The following is a 20,172-nucleotide window of genomic DNA, read 5'->3' on the forward strand; positions in this document are numbered from 1 at the left end:
TGCCTGAAAGGGCAGTGAAATAGATTCATTAGTAACTTTCAAAAGGGAATTGGATAGATACTTAAAGGGAATAAAATCTGCAGGATTATGGGGAAAGGGGGACAAATTAGATCGTTCCACCAAACAGCAGGCACAAGCACAATGGGCCAAATGGCCTCGTTCAGTACTGTATCGTTCTAGGATTCTCGGATTTATTGCCTATCCTGAATTTCCCTGAGACGGTGGTGAAACACCCTCTTCTAGCTGGTAGCAATTTGACACGGTTGAAAAATTTGCTGGGCCACTTCAGAGGGCAGTTAAGCTGCATAAAATGCTAGTTGGACCACAGCTGGAGTACTGTGTACAGTTCTGGTCACCACACTATAGGAAGGATGTGATTGCACTGGAGAGGGTGCAGAGGAGATTCACCAGGATGTTGCCTGGGCTGGAGCATTTCTTTTATTTTTATTGAGAGATAAAGCACTGAAACAGGCCCTTCGGCCCACTGAGTCTGTGCCGACCAACAACCACCCATTTATACTAATTCTACATTAACCCCATATTCCCTACCACATCCCCACCATTCTCCTGCAACCTACCTACACTAGGGGCAATTTACAACGGCCAATTTACCCATCAACCTGCAAGTCTTTGGCTGTGGGAGGAAACTGGAGCACCCGGCAAAAATCCACACAGTCACAGGGAGAACTTGCAAACTCCGCACAGGCAGTACCCAGAATTGAACCCGAGTCGCTGGAGCTGTGAGGCTGCGGTGCTAACCACTGCACCACCCATTTCAGTTGTGAAAAGAGACTGAAAAGGCTAGGGTTGTTTTCCTTGGAGCAGAGAAGGCTGAGGGGGGACATGATTGAGGTGTACAAAATAATGAGGGGCATTGATAGATAGGAAGAAATTTTTTCCCTTAGTGGAGAGGTCAATAACCAGGAGGCATAAATTTAAGGTAAGGTGCAGGAGACTTAGAGGGGATTTGAGGAAAAGAATTTTCACCCAGAGGGTGGTTGGAATCTGGAACACACTGCCTGAAGAGGTGGTAGAGGCAGGAATCCTCACAACATTTAAGAAGTATTTAGATGAGCACTTGAAACACCATAGCATACAAGGCTACGGGCCAAGTGCTGGAAAATGGGATTAGAATAGATAGGTGCTTGATGGCCAGCACAGACACGATGGGTCGAAGGGCCTGTTTCTGTGCTGTATGACTCTATGACTAAGAGTCAACCACATTGGAGTGGGGACTGGAGTCACGTATAGACCCAGATCGGATAAGGACGGCAGGTTTCGTTTCCTACAGGGCATCAGTGAGGCAGCTGGTTTTTAATGACAATCTGACAGCTTCACAGTAACTATTACTGCGACCTGCTTTTTATTTTCAACTGTTTTCCAGCAAAATTAAAACTTCTCAACCTGCCCTGGTGGGATTTGAACTCAAGTTCTCTGGCTTATTAATTGAGGCGTCCAGATGACTAATCAAGTAACATAACCTCTGCACTGCCCTTCCTGTGAAACCGGGCTAAGAATGAGTGTATCTTTAAAAATGGTGGGCGTATTCCTCTCTGTAAAAAGTTAAAGACATTTGTTTTTAACTAAACTGGTCACCAGCCAACAAAAGTGTCATAAAAAGAGAGCTTTATTTTTAAGCATTGAGTGTGGATCTAGCGCCTAATTCATCAATAATTCCCTGTAATTTAATGCAGGCTGGCTCCACGGACAGACAGGCCCCTTTGTGCACAGGATATGGTGCAGAAGGAGAGCAGTGTCAGGGTTGGAGGTAGGTTTCTGAGCTGTCTTTTTCCATACTTGGATCAGAATATGTGGCCCCCTCAGAGTTCACTGCGAGCCCTCGTCTTCTCCTTGACCAGGTGGCCTTGCGTTCTTAAACATCACCTTTGCTAAATTAAGATCATTCCTTCACCAAAGCCTCCCACCTCCCCACCCTCCCCCTGCCCCCAGTTCCAGCAAGGCACAAACTATTTAAGGAGCTTAAGCAAAGCAAGACAATGGATGTCTGGCAGTTGGTCAGGAGTCGATGGAAGATTTATTACCTGGTAAATTTAACTTCCAAACTAAACGACTCCTTCTTTTACAAAACCTCTGGGCCTTAACAAAGTGTTGAGACAGCAACAGCTGCCAAAACACCAAATCCCGAGCAGGCTGCTGCACAAGTACAAACTGGGAGAGACTTGGAAACACTGGGAAAACTGAAAGGAAAGAGGAGAAAAGTCTCAGTCAGATGTTCAGCAGGATTCTGAAGATTAAGCAGGTATAAGAGCAGGAACTGCAGAACAGATCATTGCAGCTCTCTGCCTCACCTCCTGTCTCTCTCTCTCTCTCACTCCTATCTCTGAGTGTCCCTCTGTCATTCCTTTGCTTTTTTTCCCACAATAGGTTTTCCTCTCTCCATCTACCTACCTGTAACTCCCTCTCTGTCTCTCCCTTTGTGTCTCACCCTCTCTGTCCCCCTCTCATTGCCTCTCTGTCTGCCACACTCTTTACCTCTCCTTTCTCTTTGTGTCTCCTTCTCACTGTCTCCCTCTTACAGTGTGTCTCCCTGTCTCTGTTTTGTTCTCTCTGTCTCTCTCTCTCTCCCTTCATCTCCCAGTCTCTCCCTCACTCTGTCTCTCTCACTCCCTGACTCCATTTCTCGCTGTCTCTCTCTCCATCTGTTTCCCTCACAGTTTTACTCCCTCTCTCTCCTCTCTCTCTCTGTTTCTCACTCTTTATCCCTTTCTTTGTGCCTTTTAAAAGAGTGAAACGTTGAAATTTTAATGTTAATAAATGTTTGACAACAGAGACAGCCAATCAATAACTGCAATCATACAGAGGGAGATTTATTCTGTATCTAACATGTTTTTTTTTTCCTCTTTTTTTTTCTTTTTTCTTTTTTCTTTATACTTGATAAAGACTGTTTGATGGGGGACAGTGTAGAGGGAGCTTTACTCTGTATCTAACCCCATGCTGTACCTGTCCTGGGAGTGTTTGATGGGGACAGTGTAGAGGGAGCTTTACTCTGTATCTAACCCCCGTGGTCTACCTTTCCTGGGAGTGTTTGATGGGGACAGTGTAGAGGGAGCTTTACTCTGTATCTAACCCCATGCTGTACCTGTCCTGGGAGTGTTTGATGGGGACAGTGTAGAGGGAGCTTTACTCTGTATCTAACCACGTGCTGTACCTGTCCTGGGAGTGTTTGATGAGGACAGTGTAGAGGGAGCTTTATTCTGTATCTAACTGTTTCTGTGCTCTGTGTTTTGCTCTTTCCCTGTTGCCGATATTCTCTGTCTTATTGGTACAAGCGCTGATTTACTTACAGAATGTCATTGGAATCTGGAGCTCACTGAATGGAGCTTTTGCTGATTGGGAAGGTCTGCGGGTGGCCAGTAAAACACTTTCTTTTGAACCACAGAATCCAGCGAGGAGAAAGAGGTCGGCCTGAAAGTGAATGGGCAGCCGAAGAGTGAGGAGAATCGAAGGATAATTGTCTTTGGAGCCCTGAACCTCTCTGTGACATTGTCTAAGGCTCGGCCTCTCTTTGACCTGTGACTAATCGAATCTTCCAAAGTTGTCTTGGAAAATTGGGGTCAATCAGCTGTCTTCAAGCTGAAGAGGACTTTGTCGGGTCGGCAACCCTTCTGTATTCCCAACAACAATCTTCACACATTTAATCCAAGGACAGTTTTGTTCATTGGTCAATAAGAATGTCAAGCATGCCCACATATTTTCCCACACTGACTCTCGATTGGTTGGAGAAAGGAGCACCGTTGTCCAGTTTGAGGATCTTGACGTTTCTCCTCCTGCCTATTTGCTCGGTTCTAACTCTCCGTTCCAGTGAGGCTGAAGCGATGAGCTTTGCCCCGGAATTCTCAGAGTTCAGGCGGACCGACTGCAAGCCCATCCCCCACAGCATGGCACTGTGCCATGGGGTCGGGTATAGTGAGATGAGGCTGCCCAACCTTCTGGGACATGAGAGCATAAAGGAGGTTCTGCAGCAAGCTGGCTCCTGGGTTCCTCTGCTTAATAAGCAGTGCCACTCAGACACCAGGAAATTCCTCTGCTCCCTGTTTGCCCCCATCTGCCTCAGTGAACTGCAGGTGTCTATCCAGCCTTGCCGGTCCCTGTGCCAGGCAGTCAGGGACAGCTGTACCCCTGTGATGTCTGCCTTTGGCTTCCCTTGGCCAGACATGTTGGATTGTAACCGTTTCCCAGTGGACAATGACCTTTGCATCCCTTCTGCCACCTTGGAGGAGGAGAGAGTCCGACAGGAAGGTGGGTAACCCTCCACTCCTTCATTAGATCTGACAAAAGGTCATCAGCCTGAAATGTTAACTCTGCTTCTCTCTCCACGGATGCTTCCAGACCTGCTGAGTATTTCCATCATTTTTGTTTAAAATAGTTAGCAAAGGATGACCGGATCCTGGGCTTTATAAATAGAGGCATGGAATACAAGCACAGGTAGATAAGGTGGTTAGGAAGGCATATGGGATACTTGCCTTTATTAGCCGAGGCATAGAATAGAAGAGCAGGGAGGTTATGATGGATCTGTATAAAATGCTAGTTAGGCCACAGCTGGAGGACTGTGTACAGTTCTGGTCACCACACTATAGGAAGGATGTGATTGCACTGGAGAGGGTGCAGAGGAGATTCACCAGGATGTTGCCTGAGCTGGAGAATTTCAGCTATGAAGACAGACTGAAAAGGCTAGGGTTGTTTTCCTTGGAGCTGAAAAGGCTGAGGGGGGACATGATTGAGGTATACAAAATTATGAGGGGCATTGATAGGTTAGATAGGAAGAAACTTTTTCCCTTCGTGGAGGTGTCAATAACTCGGGGGCATAGATTTAAGGTAAGGGGCAGGAGGTTTAGAGGGGATTTGAGGAAAAAAATTTTCACCCAGAGGGTGGTTGGAATCTGGAACGCACTGCCTGAAGGGGTGGTAGAAGCAGGAACCCTCACAACATTGAAGAAGTATTTAGATGAGCACTTGAAACACCACGGGCCAAGTGCAGGAAAATGGGATTAGAATAGTTAGGTGCTTGATGGCCGGCACAGACACGATGGGCCGAAGGGCCTGTTTCTGTGCTGTATAACTCTGACTCTATGATTCTATAAAAGCAAGGAATTATGCTAAATCTTTATAAACCACTAGTTAGTTCCCACTGGGAGTATTGTGTCCAATTCTGGGCACCAGACTTTAGGAAGGACATGAAGGCTTTGGAGAGAGTACAGAAGAGATTTACCAGAATGTTATTCTGGGTGGTAGAGGTTACAGCTTTTGGAGGTGCGATTGAAGAACCCTTGGTGAGTTGCTGCAGTTGTGATTCGAGTCCCGAGCCAACATGATTGACCATTAACTACCCTCTGAACTTGTCTAGCAAGATCAAACCTACTCCCAGCAGGAGATAGATATTATTCCATTATTTCAACCGCACTTGAAGTCTATGGGATGATTAGTTCTCAGGATCTGGGTGATGGGGCCAAGGTCACATAAAGACCATTCCCCTCGATGGGTGGGTGAGTGATGCTGCCCCCAGCATCGATGTTTAAACTGATTCATCTGTCATCCTTTTATATTTCAGAATCAAAAATCTGTGATGCCTGTAAATCCGAGAGAGAAGCCGAGAGTAACATTCTCACACATTACTGCAAAAATGATTTTGGTAAGATTCGGGAAACGACTTTGGAATTTCCCCCTCAGGGAGGGACAGTGGGTTAGATGTGACCATTTCAACTTGCATTTGTATAGCGCCTTTAATGTAGTAAAACGTCCCAAGGTGCTTCAGAGGAGGGTTATCAAATAAAAATTTGACATCGAGCCACATAAGGAGACATCAGGACAAGTGAGCAAAAGCTCGGTCAATCGGGTAGGTTTTAAGGAGCGACTGAAAGGAGGAGAGAGAGGTGGAGAGGTTTAAGGAAAGGGATTCCAGAGCTTAGGGCCTCGACTGCAGAAGGCACAGCCGCCAATGGTGGAGCGATTAAAATCAGGGATGCTCAAGAATTGGAGGAGCGCAGATATCCTGGAGGGCTGGAGGGTGTTATAGAGATAGGGAGGGGCGAGGCCGTGGAGGGATTTGAACACAAGGATGGGAATTTTCAAATGAAGACCTAAGATGGGCCAAATGGCCTGTCTCATCCATACCTGTCATGTCAACTGAGACAATTAGGGGAATGTCAGCCTCTGAGCCACAGGGGTGTGAGTTCAAGTCCCACTCCAGAGGTTTATGCATAAATATCTCGACTGGCATTCCCAGAAAATACTGAGGGAGTGCTGCACTGTCAAAGAGTGCCATCTTTCAGATGAAATGTTAAACCAAGGCCTATTCTCCCCTCTCATGAGTGTGTAAAAGATCCCATGGCCACTATTTCGAAGAAGAGCAGGGGGGAGTTCTCCCCGGTGTACTGGACAATATTTATCCCTCAATCAACATCATTTAATAAAACATATTATCTGGTCATGGTCACATTGGGATCCTGCTGTGCGCAAATGGGCTGCTGTTCTACATTACTACAGGGACAACAATTCGAAGAAGTACTTCATTGGCTGTAAAATACTGTGGGATGTCTTGAGGTGGTGAAAGGTCCTATAGCATTGGGAGCTCTTTGACATCTTTATTTTTTGTCTTGTTCTTTTTCCTTGTTTGTCTGCTGCCTCATCACAGTGCTGAAGATGAAAGTGAAGGACATCTCGTACCTGAATGGAGATGCCAAGATCATTCCAGAAGCCCGGAGCAGGGTTCTGTATGGGTTGCAGGGCTGGAGAGCAAGTGGAGAGGCGAGGGTAGAGCTGCTGCTGGTTGGAGGCTCCAGCTGTACTTGTGACGAGCTGAGGGATCTGACCTCCTCCTACCTGGTGATGGGGCAGCAGGGTGAGGGGAGACTGCTCATCACCTCCGTGAGGCGCTGGCAAGGAGGCAAGAGAGACCTCCGGAAGATAGCTAGAATCTTCAAGAGAGCTCGCTGCTAAATGCCAGGGGCTGATTAATAAATGAACCGTCCCCCCGTCCCCACCCAACCCCCGCATCCCGCGTGTTTCTGTTTCTGTCGTTTTGACATCTCCTTGGTGTGGAACACTCCACCCTCGTCCGAAATCCCAAACACTGCTCCCACAGGTCAGGACATCATCAACATTTGTTCATAAAAGCAAAATACTGCGGATGCTGGAAATCTGAAACAAAAACAAGAAATGCTGGATTCACTCAGCAGGTCTGGCAGCATCTGTGGAAAGAGAAGCAGAGTTAACGTTTCGGGTCAGTGACCTGTTCCCTGTCCTGAGACTTGAGCACGTAATCCAGGCCAAGACTCCGGTGAAGTACTGAGGGAGTGCTGCACTGTCGGAGGGTCAGTACTGAGAGAGTGCTGCACTGTCGGAGGGTCAGTACTGAGGGAGTGCCGCACTGTCGGAGGGTCAGTACTGAGGGAGTGCTGCACTGTCGGAGAGTCAGTACTGAGGGAGTGCTGCACTGTCGGAGGGTCAGTACTGAGGGAGTGCTGCACTGTCGGAGGGTCAGTACTGAGGGAGTGCTGCACTGTCGGAGGGTCAGTACTGAGGGATTGCTGCACTGTCGGAGGGTCAGTACTGAGGGAGTGCTGTACTGTCGGAGGGTCAGTACTGAGGGAGTGCTGTACTGTCGGAGGGTCAGTACTGAGGGAGCGCTGTATTGTCGGAGGGTCAGTGCTGAGGGAGCACTGCACTGTCGGATGGTCTGTACTGAGGGAGTGCTGCACTGTCGGAGGGTCAGTACTGAGGGAGTGCTGCACTGTCAGAGGGTCAGTACTGAGGGAGTGCTGCACTGTCGGAGGGGTAGTACTGAGGGAGTGCTGCACTGTCAGAGGGTCAGTACTGAGGGACTGCTGTACTGTCGGAGGGTCAGTACTGAGGGAGTGCTGTACTGTCGGAGGGTCAGTACTGAGGGAGTGCTGTACTGTCGGAGGGTCAGTACTGAGGGAGCGCTGTATTGTCGGAGGGTCAGTGCTGAGGGAGCACTGCACTGTCGGATGGTCTGTACTGAGGGAGTGCTGCATTGTCGGAGGGTCAGTACAGAGGGAGTGCTGCACTGTTGGAGGTCAGTACTGAGGGAGTGCTGTACTGTCAGAGGGTCAGTACTGAGGGAGTGCTGTGCTGTCGGAGCGTCAGTACTGAGGGAGTGCTGTACTGTCGGAGGGCCAGTTTTGAGGGAGTACCGCACTGTCTGAGGGTCAGTACTGAGGGAATGCTGTACTGTCGGAGGGTCATTACTGAGGGAGTGCCGCACTGTCGGAGGGTCAGTACTGAGGGAGTGCTGCACTGTCAGAGGGTCAGTACTGAGGGAGTGCTGCACTGTCGGAGAGTCAGTACTGAGGGAGTGCTGCACTGTCGGAGGGTCAGTACTGAGGGAGTGCTGCACTGTCGGAGGGTCAGTACTGAGGGAGTGCTGCACTGTCGGAGGGTCAGTACTGAGGGATTGCTGCACTGTCGGAGGGTCAGTACTGAGGGAGTGCTGTACTGTCGGAGGGTCAGTACTGAGGGAGTGCTGTACTGTCGGAGGGTCAGTACTGAGGGAGCGCTGTATTGTCGGAGGGTCAGTGCTGAGGGAGCACTGCACTGTCGGATGGTCTGTACTGAGGGAGTGCTGCACTGTCGGAGGGTCAGTACTGAGGGAGTGCTGCACTGTCAGAGGGTCAGTACTGAGGGAGTGCTGCACTGTCGGAGGGGTAGTACTGAGGGAGTGCTGCACTGTCAGAGGGTCAGTACTGAGGGACTGCTGTACTGTCGGAGGGTCAGTACTGAGGGAGTGCTGTACTGTCGGAGGGTCAGTACTGAGGGAGTGCTGTACTGTCGGAGGGTCAGTACTGAGGGAGCGCTGTATTGTCGGAGGGTCAGTGCTGAGGGAGCACTGCACTGTCGGATGGTCTGTACTGAGGGAGTGCTGCATTGTCGGAGGGTCAGTACAGAGGGAGTGCTGCACTGTTGGAGGTCAGTACTGAGGGAGTGCTGTACTGTCAGAGGGTCAGTACTGAGGGAGTGCTGTGCTGTCGGAGCGTCAGTACTGAGGGAGTGCTGTACTGTCGGAGGGCCAGTTTTGAGGGAGTACCGCACTGTCTGAGGGTCAGTACTGAGGGAATGCTGTACTGTCGGAGGGTCATTACTGAGGGAGTGATGCACTGTCGGAGGGTCAGTACTGAGGGAACACTGCACTGTCAGTGGGTCTGTACTGAGGGAGTGCTGTACTGTCGGAGGGTCAGTACTGAGGGAGCGCTGTACTGTCGGAGGGTCATTACTGAGGGAGTGATGCACTGTCGGAGGGTCAGTACTGAGGGAACACTGCACTGTCAGTGGGTCTGTACTGAGGGAGTGCTGTACTGTCGGAGGGTCTGTACTGAGGGAGTGCTGTACTGTCGGAGGGTCAGTACTGAGGGAGTGCTGCACTGTCGGAGGGGCAGTACTGAGGGAGTACTGCACAGTCGGAGGGGTCGTACTGAGGGAGTGCTGCTATGTCGGAGGGGCAGTACTGAGGGAGTACTGCACTGTCGAAGGGGTAGTACTGAGGGTGTGCTGCACTGTCGGAGGGGTAGTACTGAGGGAGTGCTGCACTGTCGGAGGGTCAGTACTGAGGGAGTGCTGCACTGTTGGAGGGGCAGTACTGAGGGAGTTCTGCACTGTTGGAGGGACAGTACTGAGGGAGTGCTGCACTGTCGGAGGGTCAGTACTGAGGGAGTGCTGCACTGTTGGAGTGGCAGTACTGAGGGAGTTCTGCACTGTTGGAGGGGCAGTACTGAGGGAGTGCTGCACTGTCGGAGGGTCAGTACTGAGGGAGTGCTGCACTGTTGGAGGGGCAGTACTGACGGAGTTCTGCACTGTTGGAGGTGCTGTCTTTGGATGAGATATTAAACCGAACCCCCTGTCTTCCCTCTCAGGTTAATGTAAAAGGTTCCACAGGCTCTATTTGAAGAAGAGGGGGGGATTCTCCCCAATATCTTGGCCTATACCTACCCCTCAACCAACATCTCTAAAATAGGTTATCTGGTCCTTACCACATTGTGTTCTGTGGGAGCTTGCTGTGCGCAAATTGCTGCATTTTTATACTTTACAAAAGTGACTACACTTCAATGTGCTTGGAACACCCTGAGGTTGTGAAAGGTGATATAGAAATGTGCGTTTTTCTTAGTACTGAGGGAGTCCCATAGTGTCAGTCATGCTCGTGTCTTTCAGACGAGATGTCAAACTCCATGCAGATAATCCGTTTTTCAGTGATGTTGATTGAGGAATAAATATTAACCAGGACACTGGACAGAACTCCCCTTCAAAACAGCACCATGGGATCTTTTACACCCAACTGAGAGGGCAGACGTGGCCTCGGTTTACATCTGAAAGACGGCACCTCTGACAGACCAGCACTCCCTCTGTATTGTATGGATGCGTCAGTCTGGATATTGTGCTCAGGTCTCTGTGGGGTGGGATCTGAACCCACGACAATCTCACTTTGAGGCGAATGTCACCTCGCACAGCTATTATACCTGTGTGCAGGAATCGCGATGAATCCAGTGCCAAGAATTCTGAACCAATCTCCATGTCCACACTGCTTCCCAGACAGAGCTAGGATTGGAAATCCTGAATCCTCCAAGACCGATTGGGAAGGTAGAATAAAGAGAGGAATGTCGCAGTGTGACTGGGAAAGAAAATGATGGTGAGAAAACTTCCCCAAGTTTTATAAGAATCTGGAGTTATGGGGTATTTCAGCACATAACCTACCCTGTCTTCTGGGGCTCATTTTAACATTTATCATAACATGAAATGCATGAATGTTTGTTCAAAAGCACAGGAGAGTGTTCCACACCAAGGGAGGCCAGCGTTCTCACCTTCACCTGTCAAATCTATATCTCACCTATTTTGGCATTGCAAAGCTTTTTTTGTTTTTTATTCTGTGTTACGCTGTGTTGTTGTTACAATCTGCTCCTTTAAGGAATCGTGACATCATCCACATCAGCTTATCCCCACCCCCCCTCCACCCCCTCCTGGTCGATCAGCTATTGTCCCACCTGGGAACTTAAACCAGGTGTCATCTGGGTGTGTGAGGATTCCACTCCCAACAGGCACCAACCCTCACCCTCACTGACAGCCACTCACACTCGCGCCCACTCACACTCGCGCCCACACTCACACCTTCACACTCTCTCACGCAAACTAACACACTCACACTTACACACAAACACTAACACACACACGCTCACACTCACACATAAACACTAACACACACTCACACACAAACACTAACACACACTCACTCACACTCTCACACTCACACATAAACACTAACACACACACGCTCACACTCACACATAAACACTAACACAAACTCACACACAAACACTAACACACACTCACTCACACTCTCACAGTCACACTCAAACACTAACACACTCACACTTACACACAAACACTAACACACACACATTCACACTCACACACAAACACTAACACACACTCACACACAAACACTAACACACACTCACACACATTTACACTCACACACAAACACTAACACACACTCACTCACACTCTCACACTTATACACAAACACTAACACACACACATTCACATTCACACTCACACACAAACACTAACACACACTCACTCACACTTACACACAAACACTAACACACACTCACTCACACACTCACATACAAACACTAACACACACTCACTCACACTCTCACATACAAACACTAACACACACTCACTCACACTCTCACACTTACACACAAACACTAACACACACACACACTCACTCACACTCTCACACTTACACACAAACACACACACACAAACACTAACACACACTCACTCACACTTACACACAAACACTAACACACACTCACTCACACACTCACATACACACACTAACACACACTCACTCACACTCTCACACTTACACACAAACACTAACACACTCACACTGACACACAAACACTAACACATACATTCTCACACTTACACACAAACGCTAACACACACTCACTCACTCTCTCACTTACACACAAACACTAACATACACTCAATCACTCTCACACTTGCACACACACACTAGCATGCACGCATTCACAGACACACACACGTTTTCCTGCAGGGATCCCTGGTGTGCGACAGTGGGTCAGTCCTGGCTGTGTCCTTTCTGCTCGCTGAGCCGGGAGGAGTTGAGAACGGTTGTGTCTCTGGTATGAGATCAGGCAGCTTGTGTTACTGTTTCTCTGAATTGTGGAGATGTTTGGTGCAGTACGCCGAGTCCAGTATCAGGGGATAACAGGGATTCGCCTCAGCAGGTCTTCAGCCAACAGAACGTCCATCAGCTAAAATAAACTATAAGATTGGAAGATAAAAATTGCTTCATATTTCCTGTTGTAATGTAATACTGTGGCAGCAATCAGCAAATTGTAACATCATCTATCTAATACGTTCACCTAATTCCATCTAAAAATAAACTTTCTCGAAGCAATAACTGTGCTGCATTTTGTGTGCAACAGTCAGAAAAACATACAGCTGAATTCCAGAGGTGTGGTGAGAGTGACTGCCCTTGACATCAAGGCAGCATTTGACCGAGTGCGGCATCAAGGAGCTCGGGCAAAACTGGAGTCAATGGGAATCAGGGGGAAAACCCTCCGCTGGTTGGAGTCATACCTAGCGCAAAGGAAGATGGTTGTGGTTGTTGGAGGTCAATCATCTCAGCTTCAGGACATCACTGCAGGAGTTCCTCAGGGTAGTGTCCGAGGCCCAACCATCTCCAGCTGCTTCATCAATGACCTTCCCTCCATCATAAGGTCAGAAGTGGGGATGTTCGCTGATGATTGCACAATGTTCAGTACTATTCGCAACTCCTCAGATACTGAAGCAGCCCGTATCCAGATGCAGCAAGACCTGGACAACATCCAGGCTTAGGTTGATAAGTGGCAAATAACATTTGCGCCACACAACTGCCAGGTACTGACCATCTCCAACAAGAGAGAATCTAACCATTTCCCCTTGACGTTCAATGGCATTACAATCGCTGAAACCCCCACATTCAACATCCTGAGGGTTACCATTGACCAGAAACTGATCTAGACCAGCCACAATAATACTGTGGCTACAAAAGCAGGTCAGAGGCTGGTAATTCTGTGTCGAGTAATTCACCTCTGGTCTCCTCGGTGCCTGTCCACCATCTACAAGGCACAAGTCAGGAGTGTGATGGAATACTCTCCACTTGCCTGGATGGGTGCAGCTCCAGCAACACTCAAGAAGCTCGACACCATCCAGGACAAAGCAGCCTGCTTGATTGGCACCCCATCTACAAACATTCACTCCCTCCACCACCGACATTCAGTGGCAGCAGTGTGTACCATCTACAAGATGCACTGCAGCAACGCACCAAGACTCCTAAGACAGCACCTTCCTAACCCACAACCTCTACCACCTAGAAGGACAAAGGCAGCAAATACATGGGAACACCACCACCTGCAAGTTCCCCTCCAAATCACACACCATCCTGACTTGGAACTATATCACTGTTCCTTCACTGTCGCTGGGTCACAATCCTGGAACTCCCTTCCTAACAGCACTGTGGGTTTACCTGCACCCCAGGGACTGCAGTGGTTCATGAAGGCAGCTCCCCACCTCCTTCTCAAGGGTAATTAGGGATAGGCAATAAATGCTGGCCTGGCCAGTGATGCTCACATTCCATGAACGAACAAAAAAAACATTAAATATACATTGTCAAACAGGTTATACAATGAATCATAGAATCTTCCTGCCTAGGAGGCCATTTGGCCCATCATGCCTGTGCCTTTTCTTGATAGATTTGTTCATTTAGTCCCACTCCCCTACTCTTTCCCCATAGCCCTGCAAATTTATATATAGTAAAGATTGAATTCCCTTTTGAAGGTTACCATTGAATCTGCTTTCACCACCCTCGCAGGCAGCACGTTCCAGATCACAACAACTCACCGAGTAAAAAAAATTCTCCTCCTCTCCCCTCTAGTTTGTTCACCAATTACATTAAATCTGTGTCCTCAGGTTACTGACACTCCTGCCACTTGAAATAGTTTCTCTTCATTTACTCTATCAAAACCCAGTGTAATTTTGAACACCTCTATTAAATCTCACCTTAAACTTCTCTGCTCAAAAGGAGAGAAACCCCAGTTTTTCATCATAACTGAAGTCTTTTTTCCCAGGTACCATTCTAGTAAATCTCCTCTGCACCCTCTCCAAGGTCAATCATCTGAGCTCCAGGACATCACTGCAGGAGTTCCTCAGGGTTGTGTCCTAGGCCCAACCATCTTCAGCTGCTTCATCAATGACCTTCCCTCCATCATAAGGTCAGAAGTGGGGATGTTGGCTGATGATTGCACAATATTCAGCACCATTCCCAACTCCTCAGATAAAGGAGCAGTCCATGCCCACATGCAGCGACCCAGAGAACATTCAGGCTTGGGCTGATAAGTGGCAAGTAACATTCGTGCCACACAAGTGCCAGGCAATGACCATCTCCAACAAGAGAGAATCTAATCATTTCCCCTTGACATCCAATGGCATTACCATTGCTGAATCCCCCACTATCAACATTCTGGGGGTTCCCACTGAGCAGAATTGAACTGGACCAGCCACATTAATGCTGTGACTACAACAGCAGGTCAGAGGCTGGGAATTCTGTGGTGAGTAACTCACCTCCTGTCTCCCCAAAGCCTGTCCACCATCTACAAGGCACAAGTCAGGAGTGTGATGGAATACTCGCCACTTGCCTGGAGGGGTGCAGCTCCAACAACACTCAAGAAGTTCGACACAATCCCTGAAAGTTGCTACCCAGGTTAATAGGGCTGTTAAGAAGGCATATGGTGTGTTAGCTTTTATTAGTAGGGGGATCGAGTTTCGGAGCCACGAGGTCATGCTGCAGCTGTACAAAACTCTGGTGAGGCCGCACCAGGAGTATTGCGTGCAGTTCTGGTCACCGCATTATAGGAAGGATGTGGAAGCTTTGGAAAGGGTGCAGAGGAGATTTACTAGGATGTTGCCTGGTATGGAGCGAAGGTCTTACGAGGAAAGGCTGAGGGACTTGAGGTTGTTTTCGTTGGAGAGAAGGAGGAGGAGAGTTGACTTAATAGAGACATATAAGATAATCAGAGGGTTAGATAGGGTGGATAGTGAGAGTCTTTTTCCTCGGATGGTGATGGCAAACACGAGGGGACATAGCTTTAAGTTGAGGGGTGATAGATATAGGACTGATGTCAGAGGTAGTTTCTTTACTCAGAGAGTAGTAGGGGCGTGGAACGCCCTGCCTGCAGCAGTAGTAGACTCGCCAACTTTAAGGGCATTTAAGTGGTCATTGGATAGACATATGGATGAAAATGGAATAGTGTAGGTCAGATGGTTTCACAGGTCGGCGCAACATCGAGGGCCGAAGGGCCTGTACTGCGCTGTAATGTTCTAATTCTAAAAAAAAGCAGCCTACTAGGAATATGAACTATGTTCCAATTCATTTATCAATGCGCATGTATCAATCAAGTGTATTTTCAAATCTTGCTGCCATTTTTAATACACCATATTTATATACATTGGCGCACATCCTAGTTGTTACTTGGACTAGCTTTTAGTTTTTTATTAGATTGGAGATTATGTAATGTACCCCCACTTGCCATGGGTGAAAACATTATTCACTTTTAATAATTTAAGACATGAGATGTGTAGACATTTTCCTGGAAACCACCTGATCTCTTCAAAGTTTGGATTCCTGGAAATTATGTGGTCTTCTCAGTCACAGTGATAAGCAGGATTCCTGGAAATCACACAACCCTAATTCCTCTAACCCATGTGACCCATTATCTCTCGAGAACAAAGGGGCCATTTAATGGATGGAGCTGCCCTAAGTGTCTGTCACTTTAAGAAACCAATAATAAAGTGATCACATACACCTGAGACCAATCAAAAGAACTGGGGATGGTCGTTCGGTCATGGGCGTAAACCTCCAAGAAAGGGTTAAAAGACTATTCCCAGTCACCTTTGGCACACAGCTTTACTGAAGAAAGAAGCAAGAAGAGGCCAGAAGTAGAATCGACCAGTGTTCAAGCTGCCGCAGAGCGTAACGGCCTTGTGAGACTTGTAAACTATTGTCTGGTTATTAAATATAATTTTGTTGCTTAATAAATCCATTTAATTTGTTGCACCAGAACTACTGTCTGCAATTGTTTTTTTTTGTTCAAGAACCCAAATAAGCTTCAGAACCGCCCAGAACCTTTACAACCCCATTATCCCTTTCACCAGCTTAAGCATTCCCTCCCTCCACTAGCAGCACACAGTGGCAGCAGTGTGTACTATCTACAAGATGCACTGCAGCAATGCACCAAGGCTCCTTCGACAGCACCTTCCAAACCCATGACCTCTACCACCTAGAAGGACAAGGGCAGCAGATGCATGGGAACACCACCACCTGCAAGATCCCCTCCAAGCCACACACCATCCTGACTTGGAACCATATCGCCGTTCCTTCACTGTCGCTGGGTCAAAATCCTGCAACTCCCTCCCTAACAGCACAATGGGTGTACCTACACCACGCGGACTGCAGCGGTTCAAGAAGGCAGCTCACCACCACCTTCTCAAGGGCAATTAGGGATGGGCAATGAATGCTGGCCTTGCCAGTGATGCCCACATCCCATGAATAAAGTTAAACAAAGGCCTTGACTTCCTTCCGAAAGTGTGGTGCTCAGAATTGGATACAATACCTCAACTGGAGCTGAAGCAATGATTTATAAATATTTATGATAACTTCCTTGCTTTTATACTCTATGTCTCTATTAATAAAGCCACAGATCTTCAATGTTTTTTTAACACTCTTCTCAACTTTCAATGATTCATATACATACACCCACAACTCTCCTGTTCACGCACCCACTTTAAAATTGTACCATTTATTTTGTATTGCCTCTTCTCATTCTTCCTTGCAAAATGTATCACTTCACACTTCTCTGAATTAAATTTCATCTGCCATTTGTCTTCTCATTTCACCAGCCTGTCTGTGTTATGTTCTCCTGAATTATGTTGGGTGGATGTAAAATATCCTGTGGACTACTTCAAAGAAGAGCAGGGGAATTCACCCCAGTGTCTGGGACTAATATTTATCACTCAATCAACATCACAAAAAATAGATTACTGGTCCTTATCCCATTGCTAATTGTGGAAGCTTGCTGTGCATAAATTGGCTGCCGCGATTCCTACATTACAATAGTGACCGCCATATTAGCTTGTAAAGGGTTAATATTGAAGGCAATGAGAGAGACCCCTCCCACCATATGAGTGATGATGTAATAGTCACATGATATAGGCTTGAGAAGAAGGTATAGCAGCACTAAGAATTCTAGTTTTTGTGGCTTGTGGAGAGTGTATATGGTAACTGTAAATAACAGAGTTATTAGTTAATCTTCACTGGAGTCTAAGACATGCCCTAGAATGCCCTACAACACTACTAATACAAATACAATTAAACCCAACATGGTGGCAGCGGTGAAAGTGACTCGGGCTGAACGCAAGGGCAAAGAGCGGGAAACCCCCAAAAAGCACAGGAACTCCTGAAAAGTGTGGGAAACCCCAGAGACAGCAGGGACATCTCCAGCAAAGCAAGCGAGCCTGAGAAAAAACAAAGTGAATTTCTCAAAGGGGAAAACTCTTTAAAAAGGCCTATTAAAACAGTGGGGAACTCTCAAAAACAGCTGGGACACCTCCATTAAAGCAACCAAGCCTGAAAAAAAAACAAGCAGAATTTCTTAAAGAAAGGGAACACTCTAAAAAGTCTATTAAGAAAGCAATATGGATCCAAAATTGGGAATTCCTGAGAGTTTCCAGAATCAAGAGGGTCCCAATCAGATTCAAAATTGACTATCATGGAGAAAAAGGTTCCTAAGGTTTAGAATCACTTCACAACTCCATACAAAATCTGAAGTGGTAAAAGTTAACACCCTCCTATATTCAGTCGGTGTGGTTGCGGACAACGTATTTGTCCAACAAAGGATCAACAAAGCTACTCCAAGCCTTTGATAAGTATTTTAATATCCATACCAATAAAATCTTGGAAAGAGCCAAATTTAAAAAGAGAATCTGTAGACTCCTATATTAATGATAGATTGGCAGGAGGTTGTGAATGCAACGAATTAAAGGCAGAACTAACCAGAGACAGGATAGTCATCGGCATAGCGGATGATTCCTCGTCAGACCTGTTGCAATCCAGGGAAGACCTCACACTGGAAAAGCCCATTCAAATTGTGACAGGCTGAAGTTCGCAAACAGAATAGGGACATCCGACGAGCTGAAGTCAAGCCGTGGACGAGAAGGAGTCCAATGCTCGTCCAACTGGTGAAGCCAAACCCAGGGAATAACTTTGAGTAACAGAAAAAACATACAGGTGAGAAGGAGCATGAAATAAGTAAACCTTGCCAATGTTGTAGAGCCAAGAAGACCCACAGAAGAGAGCAGTGCCCAGCAAGTAAAGCTGAGTGTTTTAATTGTGGAATTACTGGACACTATGGGAAGATGTGCCACAGCAAAATTTCTTCGCTTAAGGGGACAAAGCAGAAGACCTTCACACAAAGAGCAATGAATCAAGTACAGCAATATCCACAAGAGAAAGAACCAAGAGATTTCTTGGGAGAAATCAATAATTCAGACTGAGATTTCTGGACAGCAGACATCTACATGAATGGACACCTCATGAATTTTAAGCTTGACACAGGGGCTGATGTCACAGTATTGTCTGACCAAGAGCCATGGGTTAGGAGACATTACCTGCAACTGACAGATATTTTGGTCCAGGCAGGACACAACTGCGAGTGAAAGGCAAACTCCAAGCAACTCCTCAGCATAAAGGAAGACAGCTGGTAGAGACCTTATATGTCTTTCTTACAGTCAAGTGAGGAGGGATTGAAGGGCTTCCCTCTTTTCCCTCTCCTTGTTTGATTCTGGTTTAATTCTGTCTTAAATAAATTCAGATCTCCAGTCAGTGGATTAAAGAAAATTTACATTCGACAAAACAAGTTGGCATGACAGTCTTACACAATCAAGAATTTACAAGTGCAGTTGATTAAAAAGGTAGCCAAAATCAAGAAAACAAAGGTAAAAAATTCCTTCCAATCATCAGCCAATGCATTATCGAGGGCAATCGTAGATCATCCATCTCTAGAAGATATGAATTTAGTATTGTCTCAACAATTAATGCCTGGAGTGAAGGCTCAAGACTACGAGAAGTTCAAGAAAGGGAAAACCCCTACGGAAGGAACCAAACCCGGAATTACAATAGGAGGTTTTGAGCAAAAAGCTTACCTAAATTAAACAATGGTCAAAAACTTTGGATACGTGAGCTAGAACGAGAAGGTACAGTAATCCATAAACATGAGAACTATCAGTGATCGTATGTTATACAAATGAATGAAGGGAACATACGAAGGAATCGGAGGAAATCATTCCTATTCTGCAAAATCAACAGCCAATTAGCCGTCTGCAAGATCCAGATGAAGATGAACAAAGACAAACCAAATGGAATGCTACAACCCGTGGAAACGAAAAACCAAGTCAGCAATGCAGACTTCCTACAAAGACTACTGATCGTCCCAGACAGATTACAACCAGATCGGGGAGAGTTGTCAAACCTCCGCTGAGACTGAATCTGTAAAGTCAGAGACTTGCGGGGAGAGAGAGTTGTAGAGAGTTGTAGAGAGATAAAAACCTGGGGAGAGATGTAGTCTCAGGTTATAAAGGGTTAATACTGAAGACAGTGAGAAAGACCCCTCCCACTGTATGAGCAAAGATGTAACAGTCAGATGAGATAGGCTTGAGAAGAAGCAGGTATAGCAGTACGAAGGATGTTAGCCTAGGTGGCTTGTGGAGAGTGTATATAGTAATTGTAAATAATAAAGAGCTGTCAGTTAACCTTTACCTGAGTCTAAAACATTCTCTCGAATGCCCTATGACACTACTCATACAAATACAACTAAACCCAACAGTGACTACATTTCAAAAGTACTTCATTGGCAGTCAAGTACTTTAAGACATGTGTTGATCATGAAAAGCGCTATAGAAATGAAAGTCTTTTTTTATTTTTCACTATCCTCCTCGCTGTTTACTACATTTCTGAGCATCGTGTCATCTGCAAACTTTGAAATTATGCCCTGTATCCCAAAGTTCAGGTCATTA

At 46.8% G+C, this 20,172-nt stretch overlaps 1 protein-coding gene across 2 annotated transcripts; it reads left to right on the forward strand.

The window, feature by feature from the left end:
• The first annotated feature begins 1,515 nt into the window (after positions 1-1,515).
• On the forward strand, positions 1,516-7,440 carry LOC137370906 (secreted frizzled-related protein 2-like). Of its 2 annotated transcripts, none has more exons than XM_068032763.1 (4): positions 1,516-1,768; positions 3,401-4,260; positions 5,570-5,650; positions 6,653-7,440. In XM_068032763.1, exons 2-4 carry the CDS (start codon positions 3,693-3,695, stop codon positions 6,955-6,957), a joined length of 954 nt encoding a protein of 317 aa, XP_067888864.1. In that variant the 5' UTR covers positions 1,516-1,768; positions 3,401-3,692; the 3' UTR covers positions 6,958-7,440. The 2 variants fall into 2 exon arrangements, with proteins under 2 accessions (XP_067888864.1, XP_067888865.1); XM_068032764.1 differs by lacking the exon at positions 1,516-1,768 and adding an exon at positions 2,182-2,260.
• Positions 7,441-20,172: the final 12,732 nt, after the last annotated feature.

This window comes from Heterodontus francisci, chromosome 6, assembly GCF_036365525.1.
Source record: "Heterodontus francisci isolate sHetFra1 chromosome 6, sHetFra1.hap1, whole genome shotgun sequence".
In the NCBI taxonomy this organism is placed as follows: domain Eukaryota; kingdom Metazoa; phylum Chordata; class Chondrichthyes; order Heterodontiformes; family Heterodontidae; genus Heterodontus; species Heterodontus francisci.

Bases quoted from the DNA above. Each gene is read 5' to 3' on its own strand.
- LOC137370906 (XM_068032763.1), top strand. From the start codon at position 3,693: ATGTCAAGCATGCCCACATATTTTCCCACACTGACTCTCGATTGGTTG. The intron at 4,261-5,569 runs GTGGGTAACCCT...TTTATATTTCAG, and splicing joins GGAGAGAGTCCGACAGGAAG to AATCAAAAATCTGTGATGCC. The intron at 5,651-6,652 runs GTAAGATTCGGG...GCCTCATCACAG, and splicing joins TTACTGCAAAAATGATTTTG to TGCTGAAGATGAAAGTGAAG.